The sequence below is a fragment of the Lissotriton vulgaris genome, chromosome 9, assembly GCF_964263255.1.
Source record: "Lissotriton vulgaris chromosome 9, aLisVul1.2, whole genome shotgun sequence".
Lineage (NCBI taxonomy): Eukaryota > Metazoa > Chordata > Amphibia > Caudata > Salamandridae > Lissotriton > Lissotriton vulgaris.
This window is the reverse complement of record NC_141697.1, coordinates 524,083,879-524,096,259: the sequence shown is the minus strand read 5'-3', so window position 1 is coordinate 524,096,259 and position 12,381 is coordinate 524,083,879. Positions and strand designations below refer to the sequence as shown.

The 12,381-nt window shown below is 43.0% G+C and overlaps 1 protein-coding gene across 1 annotated transcript in view; it reads left to right on the top strand.

Moving 5' to 3' along the window:
• LOC147690362 (cytochrome P450 2F2-like) overlaps positions 1-12,381 on the top strand; it is a 382,599-nt gene that overhangs the window by 284,226 nt on the left and 85,992 nt on the right. Inside the window, exons 9-10 of the mRNA XM_086938000.1 lie at positions 9,057-9,244; positions 11,954-12,095. Of these exons, the coding sequence (XP_086794126.1) occupies positions 9,057-9,244; positions 11,954-12,095 (330 nt within the window). The remainder of the gene's footprint in view (positions 1-9,056; positions 9,245-11,953; positions 12,096-12,381) is intronic.

Genomic DNA, 12,381 nt, shown 5'->3' with positions numbered 1-12,381 from the left:
GCGGAGACCTCTGGTCGCAGCCGCACTCTCCCTTAGTCTCGATATCCGATGTGTACCCTGCTGGGACTGATAAAATGTGATGCAGGAGATGCAACTTGAATCTGGTAATTAGGAATCTGATGTGTTTATTATGCATATGAGACAGATAAAATTCCATTCCTGAAGTTGATTTAGTTAGCAGGAGGGCTTAAGCATGGGCGGAAAATCCGTTTCGCTCGCGGATTTTGCGGATTTTCGGTAAATTCGCAATCCGCGAGATTCGCGAATCTCCCGCAAAATCCGCAAATCCGCGAGCAGCGGATTTTGCTCGCACTGTTCGCACTGTTCGCGTGAGTTCGCGGCTTCCCAGTACAACTTCGCGCCCCGCGAATAAGTGCAAAATTGCAGAAATACGATCTTAGCAAAACTGAAACTACTTACCAGGTTCAAAAGTTCAGGCTCATCATTAGTAGCCATTTCCTGTAGTGCTTCCTGAGGGGCCCCTCCAGAGTTCAGTTGCCAGTTGCAACTATTATGTGACCCTGCTCTGAACCTCAGAATAGTTACACATATGCCACAAAGGTCCTGAATTACAGCTAAGGGAGACAAGCAGGAGCCAGGCTGGAAGTTCAAATCCATTAATCAGCCCCTAATTCATTATTGTCAGTTGGGGCAGGGCAGGTGTTGTAACTAATTTTGCAACAATGAAAGCACTTAGCAAGTGCAAAATATCACTAATCAGGAAGCACTAAGGAAGCAGGTGCCAGCTAAAAAAATATTCTGTGACACATGAATCAGCCCCAAATTAATTCAGGTCACTTGAGGCAGGGAAGGTGTGCTTGCGTTGCCACAATAATGTACACTGACTGGACAACCAGAGGGTGCTGTGATGAAACAGAGGGTGGCATGGGTGGGCCAGAGGGTGGCATGAGTAGTCAGAGAGTGGCAGTGGTGACAGAGAGTGGCAGTGATGAAGAAGAGTGTCCCAAACAGGCTGGACACGTAGAAACAACAAGTTCGCGAAACTTGCGACCCGACAGGTAAGTTCGCAATTTGCGACATTGTACAAAACCCTCGCGAACTGGCAGAAACCCGCGCAAACACAAAAAAAAAAATCCGCAAATTCGCGAGAATTCGCGGATTTTGCGGATTGCGAGTTTGCAAATCCGCAAAATTCGCGAACGCGAGATTCGCAAAATTCGCCCATGCTTAGGTGGGCTCTCACCGAGGATTTCTTCAATTCAATGTCCTCCCTTTTGTTTGCTGTCTGCCTTAAAAATTCTGTCTTTATAATGCCCTTGTCTTTAGGCATGAGTTTAGTAGGTTAGTCAAAATACTTAAAATAGCCCAACCCCTTCAAGGTCTCCCTTACGTATTTAAGCCAAGGTATAATTCATCCCCTGTCCATGGCAATGCAGTCCGTTAATATTTGCCTACTTAGTGTGGCTTCAGGATTAGTCCATATTTTAATCCAGTAGGTTATGGGTTTGAGGCTTAGCCTCTCACTAATATATGTGAGGCCTAAATCCTCATGAACGGTACACAGACAAAATATCGATTTTTTAATATCGACATACAAAAATATCGAAGTTTAAATATCGATGGTACAAAATATCGAAGGTAAGTAATATCGACAGTCTTAATATCGATATTAGTATGATATCAGTAATATCGAAGTTTTAAATATCGATGTCAATAATATCAAAATAAATAACTTCGATGTTACTAATATCAATTTTTAAATAAATTTAGTGTATATTATATTGTATTTATTATGTTTTATTATTTATTTTTAATGTAATTTAATTAAATATTGTCTTTTACTACTGTAGCGGGTTGTGGGTTTATAGGGGAATAGGATGGGAAGTAATTTAATTATGTTAAATTAATTATTAATTAGTAGGAAATATTAATTAATTAATTGAGAAATAATTTTTAATTAATTTTAATTAATTGATTAATTGATAAATATGTTCTGTAGCGGGTTATGGGTTTATAGGGGAATAGGGTGGGAAGTAATTTAATAATAAATAATTAATTAATATATGTCTGTACATATTTTAATTAATAATTAATTGGTAATTAATTTATATTAATTAGTTAATTAATTAATATAATTTTGTACATATTTTAAATTATTAATTAGTTAGTAATTAATTAATATTAATTAGTTAATTACATTAATTATAGTAATTTTTTTAATATATAATTTTTTGTTATTCTTAATTAATTAATTGGGAAAATAATATTAAATATTAAATTAAATTAATTACAGCTAATGTGCTAATATATTTACTTTATTGTTATTGTTAATTAATAATTAATTGGTAATTAAATAATAATAATTAATTTTGGGTAAAGGAGTATTTTTAGGGTTCAGGGTCAGTTTTCAGTTTTTGGGTAAAGGGGTATTTTTAGGGTTCAGGGTCAGTTTTCAGTTCTTGGGTAAAGGGGTATTTTTAGGGTTCTGGGTCAGTTTTCAGTTTTTGGGTAAAGGGGTATTTTTAGGGTTCAGGGTCAGTTTTCAGTTTTTGGGTAAAGGGGTATGTTTAGGGTTCAGGGTCAGTTTTCAGTTCTTGGGTAAAGGGGTATTTTTAGGGTTCAGGGTCAGTTTTCAGTTCATGGGTAAAGGGGTATTTTTAGGGTTCAGGGTCAGTTTTTAGTTTTTGGGTAAAGGGGTATTTTTAGGGTTCAGGGTCAGTTTTCAGTTTTTGGGTAAAGGGGTATTTTTAGGGTCCAGGGTCAGTTTTGGGTTTTTGGGGTACAGGGATATTTTTAGGGTTAAGGGTCAGTTTTGGGTTTTTGGGGTACAGGCGTACAGGGTAAAAACAAAAAAATATTACATTAAATCAATTAAATAACATTAAAAAAATAAAATTACATTACATTATTAAGTGTTGTATTTATTTTAAATGTATATGTATTAGTTTTAATTTTGTTTTAATATTTTTATTTAATATTTGTAAAATTATATGTATTTTAAAATTATTTTTACATTATTATTAATACATTTTAAAAAACGATATTTTTAATTCCGATATTTTTGTACCACGATATTTTTTTTCCGATATTTTTGTACTTACCTTTATGAAGATAGGATTCCGATATTTTTGATGTCGATATTTTTGTTCCGATATTTTTGTAGTTCGATATTCTGTCTGTCGATATTATGTCAGACATTCCTCATGAACAATATGGGAGGGTGTGCTTTGTGGTACCTGCAAAACCTTTCTCAGGAATTTGTTTTCCTCTTTTTGAATCAGCTTGGAATCTCTAAAGCCCCATACCTCACTTCCATATAGTGTCTTGGCACAGCATACAGATCTATACAGGTGCATTATTTCATTTGGTGACCAGCGGCCTAATCTTTTTGCTAAATTCATAATTGAACCCATCGATCTAATTTGTGAGCTGTATTTATCATTAATCAATGTTTTAAAACTAAGGTGTTTGTCAAATAAAATCCCTAGATAATTAAATGCCTGCACTTTCTCTAACTTGTGGGACTCAATTGTAAATATAAAATTCTTAGATGGTCTTTTCCCTGTTTCCATTACTTATGATTTGGTAACATTTGGGGTTAGATCCAGGCCCTCCATGAAGCTCACAAAGCCATTAATAAGTGACTGTAATCCTCGGGCGGTGCGGGCCAGGAGTACCGCGCCATCCGCGTACAGTAGGACCGGTATACCTCTCTTGCCTATACGCGGACTGTCCACCCCTAGATCTCCGAGTGCCTTATCCAGTCCATTTATGTATAAAGTGAAAAGAAAAGGCTCGAGGATACATCCCTGCCTCACACCTCTTGAGCAAGGGAAATGATTGGTTGTATTCCCCTCATCATTAAATCTGACCTGTGCCGCGGTGTCCTGGTGGAGCACTCTCAGAATATTTATCAGACCTGGGTCAACACCAAGCAGCCCCAGAGATTCCCACAGTTTTCTCCGATTCACCTGGTCGAAGGCTGCGGTCAGGTCCATGAAGACCAAGTACACCGCTCCCTTACTTGACACGGTGTACTTGGCCACCAGGAGGTATAGATTAAGGCATTGGTCCGTTGTGGATTGACCGTTTCTGAACCCATACTGGGTATCCGAAATAATATTGTGTTCCTCCGCCCAATCCATAAGCCGGTTAAGAATTACCTTTCCCGTGACTTTCACTGTCACGTCTATTAACAAGATCGGGCGGTAACATAGTGGGTCACTCCTGTGTCACTTTTTGAAGATCGGTACTATAGTGGTCATAGACCATTACCTGGGCATCCCGATTCTACTGATGTATTAAGAACTCTTGTGAGAATAGGGGCCCAAAGGTCTACCTGGCTCTTAAAAAGGTCTGGCGGGATCCCGTCGGGGCCTGGGGCCCTATTTCGTGTCAGCCTGTCTATACCTGCCTTAATCTCTCCCAGGGAGAAGCTTATCTTCGTGCTATTTACATTTCCAGTATCTGTTACTATTGAGTCTTCCAAGCCACCATGATTATACAGGCTTTTGAAGAGCTCCTCCCACGATTCAGGAAGAATGTGGCAGGCCACCTTAGGTTTATTTGAATCCTGGAAACAGGGATCGTTAATTACTCTCCAGAATTCATTCATATCCCTGCGCTCTGTGGCTTCTTTTAGTGTCTCCCATGCCTGGTACTGTAGCCTAGTTTTACGTTGTTTAATGGCCCTTTTGTAATGTGCCCTACAGTTAACCACCTTGCTCTTATCTTTTGGGAAGAATTTAAGTGCTAGCTTCAATTCTCGCTGTGCCATAGTACATTCGTGATCAAACCATCTAGGGTGAATTGGTTCCGATTTTGTCTTTTTACTCCTCAATAACCCATCGATTTGCTGCGCTGTACTTTCAAATGCACTAATCAGTTCATCCCCCTCCCCCATGGGGTCTAGGGATTTCCAAATCTGGCTCTCAGACTTGGCCAGAAGCGTTCTGTAAAACGCTTCCCCATCTATATTCTTCAATCTCAGTCTCCTACCCTGGTCAGTGGCTTCAACTAAGCCACCGGATTTCATCTGACCGGGCTTGGTTGATGGGTATATATCCCTGATGGACAGTGCCAATGGATTATTGTCGCTAAATACGCTAACCTCTACACTGACACTTGTGATCATTCGTTTAAGTGTATTGGTTACGAAAATAAAGTCAATGATGGTATCCCTACCCCTACCTTTAAAGGTCGGGATGACTGTATTGTTTTCCCCCCTTTTGATCATGTCCATCGTGTGCATGAGGGCATGTGTGCCCAAGATCTTACTTAGTTCCCTGCCCTCTTTTGAGTGTTCTAAATGCCAGCCCTTGTTAGTTGGGCAGGAGGTCCATTCTCCCCTGCCCCATTTCAGGAAGGGGCACTGGTGGCAGTTTAAATCGCCCACTAATATTAGCTGAGAGGGTGTATCCCCTATGTCCTGTATGCCAGCCAGCCTGTCGTCTAGCTCACACAATGTTAGCGTTGATTGTGCCTCCACTATTCCGTTATAAAAATTGATAATAATTAATTTTAGTCCCTTCTTGCTATACCTAATTCCCTGCATGACTTCCGAGTCTCAACCCAAGTCTTCCCAAATCCCTTGCATTGTCAGGTCCACATAAGTGATCAAGCCACCCTTAGCCCGCCCCATAGTTGTTTTGCGTGCCGGGACAAAAAACATTTTGTATCCATCTAGATGAGGAGCACTGATATTAGTTTCCCAGGTTTCCTGGAGGCAGATGATATGAAATGTTCTGATATAATCTATCCATTCTTTATTTTGTATTTTAGCCGATAGTCCTGCAATGTTCCATGAGACTGCTCTAATCTCGCTGGGAGTAGGACTATCTGTACTAATCTCTGTGGGACCCTTCCCTGATGTTAATGGCGTCACAGGACGTCTATCAAGCAGTTCAGAGCCCTCCCTCAACTGTGCCCCTTGCACTTCCAGGGAGGTTGGGTTACTTGGCTCGGTTGTGTATGCCATTTCTATTGCTTCAGTCCCAAGGGGGCTCTCCTGTTCTATAGCGTCTTTGGCTCCCTCCCCTGCTCCCAGTCAATCTAATTCATCCAAATTGAATGCACTAGCAAGTGGGGCGTATCTATTGGTTACTGGTTTGGGCCAGTCCTCCCGGACTGGGACATTCCTAAGACACCTATGGCCTGCATTGCCTACCTCCCTAAACATGTCCCTGTAAAAAAAACTCAAGGGCAACATTTTAATGCATGACTCACCGTCTACCTCATGTGTAACCCACTGCCGGGAGGAAAGCAAGTCCCTAACTAACTCTGGATGTCTAAGGGTTACGATAACACAGCCCCCTGCGAACTTCTTCTTGCTAGCTCCTATCCATGCCACCCTCCTTGCCATGAGAATGTGCCTATGGTGGAGTCTGCTCGCATTCGTGTTTTTGGCCATCCAATGTGCTGCCTTAATAATAAGGGTTCTTGTTGATTCTTCTCTGTCCTGGCTACATGCTGGGACCCCTGTCAGTACTATAGTGTAGGGACAGCATGCAGGTGGTAAGTTCAGGATCTGGAGACCCTGGGTACTGGATGCATTGTCAGTTGGGTTTGTGTTTGTGTCAGTGACAGTCTCCTTTCTTCCCTCGTTGTGTGTGATAGCTATAGGGGGGTTGGGGGTCTTACTTGGCCCCAAGCTTATTGGGCTCCTGATGTTTGCCCTTGGTCCCTCCTTCGCTACCTCTTTCCCACGTGTAGGCTTGTCAGCATGGGAGTTACCTTCCGCTGTTCCCTTATTAGTGCTAACTGGCTCTGGGCGATGCAGGCACACTGTCCTCTCATCCACCACCTGTGCCCTGATCATGGCTTGTTATCCTCTATCTTGCTCTAATATCCTGCAAATGTTCCCTTCTAGTCTGTTTATTTCTTCAAGCACCGGCCCTAGGTGTACAATTAAAAGCGATTCCAGCTTTGACTCTAACGCCGAGGCAATTCCCTGATACCAATCCGCTCCTCCACAATTTAGGCAACTTTGACAAACTGTACTCGCGGTTCCCCCCTCTGCGTCTTTATTAGTCTTGTCAACCCCTTTCCGTTTAGATGTGATTTTGGGTCTTGTTGTATGTGACCCGCCCTTAGCCGGGTTACCAGTAGCCTTGGTAACAACTGGCGGGGTGACTAAAGGAGCAGAGTGTGTGGTGAGTAGAGACTTTTTGGAGCGTGTGACCACTTCCCTAACTGACTCTGGTGATGAGTCTGATTCACCTGCATCCAATGTTATTGGGGCTGACCCTTCCCCCAATCCACTCATCTCCACTGACCCTGGGGGGGTGACCGCGTGCCCTTTTCTTTCATATATGGAGGTTTGTGCGGGATTTAAATCTGTTCCGCTCTTCTTGTTTGGTTTGGCTAACTCGCCAACCCCTTGTACTGTTGGATTGGTATGGACTTGTGCCTTAGTGCAGTGAGTGGGTGTAGTATGCGCGGGGTTAACCTGATCTGGGGGGGAGTCAGCTCTAGGAGACTGGCACATCGCTATTTTGCCTATAGAGGATCGTTTCCGTGCAATTAATGTGTAGAGTGACAATCTTTTTTCTGTGAGCTGTATTTCGTGCGTTAGGAGGGATTCTGCTCGTGAAATGAAGGCGTCCAAGGTCCCTTCACTCCCCCCCCACCCTAGTCTGTATGGGCTTACATTTCACCATAATCAGGACTGAGAGGATCCCCGATTTGCTAAAGATAGTAGTAAACAGTACCTTGGGAAAACTCAGTTTGGTCAATAGGCGTCCGTTATGCTGCCGGGATGTGCTCTGTGTTTATCTCCCCTGGCGCAATAAAAGCAATCGGTGAATCCGGCGAATCCGAGGGTGAATCTTAGGGGAGTGGCCCAGCCCAGCCTCCTTTGGCCTCTGATGGCCACAGATGGCCTGCCCTTTGCCCGGGCTTAGCCTGGCACTGCCCGCGCACGTCCCGCGACGCGGGGGCTCTCCTGGATTATTATGCGCCTCCGGGCGCGGAACAGGTGTGTGCGGCTTCCTGCCGCTAGGCACTTTGGGTGTTGTAGTCCCCCTCTCTCTGCGGCCGCACTGAGATTTCAGGAGGCTGTGGCGGTGGGGGGAGACCAGCTTTGGAAGCAAGGTACGTGGCGCTCTCAGCAGGGGACCAGAAACCACCAGGGACCACAGGACCCACAGCAAAGAACAGGTTAGTTCAGGATTGAATTCGAGCGCCCGCTCCACCGGGGCTCTCCTGGAGTATTATGCGCCTCCGGGCGCGGAACAGGCGTGTGGGGCTTCCTGCCGCTAGGCATCCTGGGTATTGTAGTCCCCCCTCCCTGCGGCCGCGACGAGATATTCAAGAGGCTGCGGCGGCGGGGGGAGACCAGCGTTGGAAGCAAGGTACGTGGCGCTCTCAGCAGGGGACCAGAAACCACTAGGGACCACAGGAGCCACAGCTAAGGAACAGGTTAGTTCAGGATTGAGTTTGAGCCCCTCTGCAGAGAAACAGAAGCTGCCTTGCATTACTGCACATTTACGAGGCCACACAGGGCCACGTAAGGTTACTTGCGTGGCTTGGTAATGTCCTTCTATGTTTTGCATACCCTTGCGCTTCCTTTCTCGGAACAAGGTGAACGCAAACCATGATAAATATGCCCCTTAGGTTTTTGTGCTTTATATCAATGTGGTCCTCAACATGATGCTATGGTTTAGAAGTGACTATTGCAATGTATGAACTTGGTGATTGAGGGGGCATCACCTATCTTTTATAGATTCTATTGTTTTTCTTCTGCAAGTCACTGACACTTCTGTGGTGTGGTGGGCCCTTGGCCCACATGCTAGTAGAATCACAACACAGACACCATAGCTATAGTTGGCTAACTGGCCCAGGGCACGTGCGCCCGGCCCCTTTTATTAACAGGGTCACCTGACTGGTGATGCCTGTGATGGGTAGATGTTGTTGTGAGTGTACAAACAAGCAGAACACTAGAACGTGTCCCGCAGGACACTACAACTTCTTGTCTCCTCATTTCACTGACACCTTTCTTGTTATGGAGGCCTATCTACACGCCACTAAAGACTTGCCACTCTGCATACTATGCTATGATTATTTTGTGCTCAGCTAAGTAACCATTTTCTCTCCAGAAAAGGTCCAGGCGGAGATAGATTGTGTAATTGGTCGTAATCAAAGCCCGACGCTTGAACACAAGAAGCAGATGCCTTACACAAAGGCTGTGATCCATGAAATCCAGAGATACGGTGACGTCATCCCTCTTGCCATCACGCACGCTGCGACAGTGGACGTAGAGATCGGAGGATACAAGTTCTCGAAGGTATAGTAGAAGTGCCAGGGTATTGCGTTAAAGGGACACTTACTGTTCCTTAATCGACCGCCACCATAGCGCATTTTTTTGTAGCGAAATCATGATCAATCGCATTCCAAGGCTGACAACAGTAAAGAAGCCAGCAGTAAAGTCATGAAAAACGTTATCCTCGAACTACATTGTCATTGTTACAATTAAATTGAACCGTTTTTTTAATCGAATTATGGATTTCACCATTGGTTTGTTTGTTTTAGCAAAATCGTTTGGAGGTATGTCATTTCTTGAAAATGGCAATTTTTATTCTGTTTCAAACTATTTTCTACTCGTGCTTGTGAAGCAGCAGTATTGATCTTTTGTCAGATCAACTGTCATACTAACTGGAAGGCAGCAGAGGGAGCAGTCCCACAAGATTTCTATATATGCTCTCAACGACCGGCGAAACACCTCGTGCGTGGTGAAGGGCCAAGGTTACACTACCACTCCCCCACCAAAGTGTCATCCCCTGGACCCACTACCACGACTGTCCGAATCCTGGGGGCAGGTCCAGGGGGTTTAAAATAAACAATAACAAAACGGGTTTGTGGTGGCAGAGGGGTGACGCACCTCCGCCCTAATGGAGGGGCTGCCGCTGAGGATGGATGGAAATATGAAAGGATGGAATTAAAGATCGAAAAAAGGATGGAATGAGGACTAGATGCAATAAAAGATGTACAGATTAAAGGAAAGCGAGAACGAAATATGAAAGATAAAAAAGATTACATCATTAAAAGAAAAATGTCTAGAATGATGGAATGCTCCACAGATGGAACATTACATGCAAGGATGGAAGAAATTCTGGAAGCGAAGATGGTGGGAATGATGGAAAGGTGGACATTTCGGGGAAAAAGAGATGGATCAATAAGGAGATGAAGCAAAGGAAAAATGGAAGGGCACATGGAAGGATGAAAGGAAAAGTAGAAATTTGGAAGAAATAATTTAATTGAAAGACAGATGGAAATTTGGATGGGAGGATAGAAGATGGATGAAAGATGAAAGGAATAATAGTAAGAAAGATGGAATTATGGAATGTCGACTGGAACTCAGAAATGAAACGCCGAAGGATTAAAGGATAGATTATAGAAAAATGAAACAATAGAAGGAAGGCTGGAACAATAGATGGATTTCAGGAAAGATGGAAATGTGGAAGAAAACATGGAAATATGGAAAAAAGATGGGCAAGATAGAGCGACGAAAGCTATATGAATGACAAGAACTGAATGATGGAAAGATAGAAAAGGCTTAAAAAAGAGCTGAAAAGAGATGTGTGAAAAGATACAGTGAAGGGGGGTGGATGGAATGATCGAAGGAAGAACTGTAGGACTGACGGTAGGAAAACTGAATGGAAGTAATGATGGATGAATGAAGAAAATTGATTGAAAGACAGATGGCGGCATGACTCGCGGGTGGGGGTCACACAGGGGGTCGCTCAAGGGGTTGAGTGGGTTCAAGGGGGAAGGCGGGGGGTTTAATTAAAAAAAAAAATGTACCGGGTCCAGCGTTTTCCTGCTGCTCTCCTGAACAGGAAGCAGCCACACGCAGCCTCCCTCCCCTAAGCTGCATGCAACCTACATAGAGAAAAGGGAGAGTGTGCATGATTGGTTTGGTCGGCCCCAGAGGGCCGATCAAACAGTCAGGGCCCACAGCATAGGGAAAGCCACTCCTTCCCTGCTTACGAGCAGCCCCACCACCTTCAAGCAGGCACTTCAGCTTTCTTGCAGTGCGAGAAGCAGAAGCATAAAATGGTAGTTTTACCATTTTATGTTTCTGCTTCTCGCACCGCAAGAAAGCAGTGGGGCGATTCTCCTCCACCCTAGCGGAGGAGCCGTCCCTTGGAGGGGTGATGGAAGGAAAAATGGAAGTGCAGAAGGAATGAGAGAAGAAACAATGAAAAGTAGAAATGAAAGAATAATAGAAAGGTAAGACGATAACAGTTGGAAGAAAGAATACAATAGTGGGTAAAGCAAAAAATAATGGGACAGAAAAGTAAAAAGAAAGAAAGCAAAGAAGACAAAAAGAAAGATTAAAGGTAAAAGATGAGTTGGACGGGAAAATAGAAAAAAGTGTGGGTAAGGAAACAAAAGAAAGAAAAAAAGAAGACATTTTACAGAAAGGGAGAGAGAACATTAGAAAAGACAGTAGAAATTTACAAAAATGCAACATGGTAAGAGAGGGGAAGAAAAGAGGATGAAAGATTGAATTAAGAGATAATATCAAAAAAGAAAGAAGATAGGATAACTGAGGTGTGGAGAAAATCAATATTTAGAACGAATTGGAAAAGTAGAACACAAATAAGTAAATAAAGAGAAAGAATGGTAAAATAAAAATTAAACATTAGAAGAAACAAAGAGAAATGTGAAGGCAGAGATCGTGGTGAAAATGAAATACTGAGAGAGGATAAGGGAGGATAAGGGAGTGAAGCCATCCAGGATATGGTTCTAAGTGGTGTTTCGTTTATTTTTGTGGCTACTCCCCTATTGGGGGTTCAAAGTGCTTGTCATGTCTATTTGCTTCCCAAGAGTATTTTCTCAATGCATTGCACCTAACACCACAGAGTGCTCAGTTCTTATTCTCTATGTTGTCACGAAGACCCTGGTTAAAATGTCACTTACTGATTTTGTCTGCTTTTGGCAAATGTTTCTTTACTTGCTATTGTGTGATTTTGTTCTATATATTTTTCAGGGCACTGAATTCATTCCATTGTTGACTTCTGTACATTTCGACCGGACACAGTACAAAAATCCTTACACTTTTGACCCCACAAACTTTTTGGATGAAAATGGTTGCTTCAGATTGAATCCTGCCTTGATGCCATTCTCCGCAGGTTTGATTCCCTATTTTGAATGTCACTCCATAAAAAAATTTAATGTATCTTTAGTGTTATGTTTGTGCGTGTCAAATGCTTGTTTCAAGAGTATAGACAGGAAGGTGGACATTTACTAAGGTTTCACGCCGTGCTTGCATAACAAAAGTGACGCAAATAGGTCCAAAATCTTTATTTTCCTATTTACCTTACAGCACTAAACTATCCTACATGAAGCAGAGTATAGCTCTGATTTGCATTACTTAGTGCCAAGGGGGTGTAACATGAGTGAAGCATGGGCGTTCCC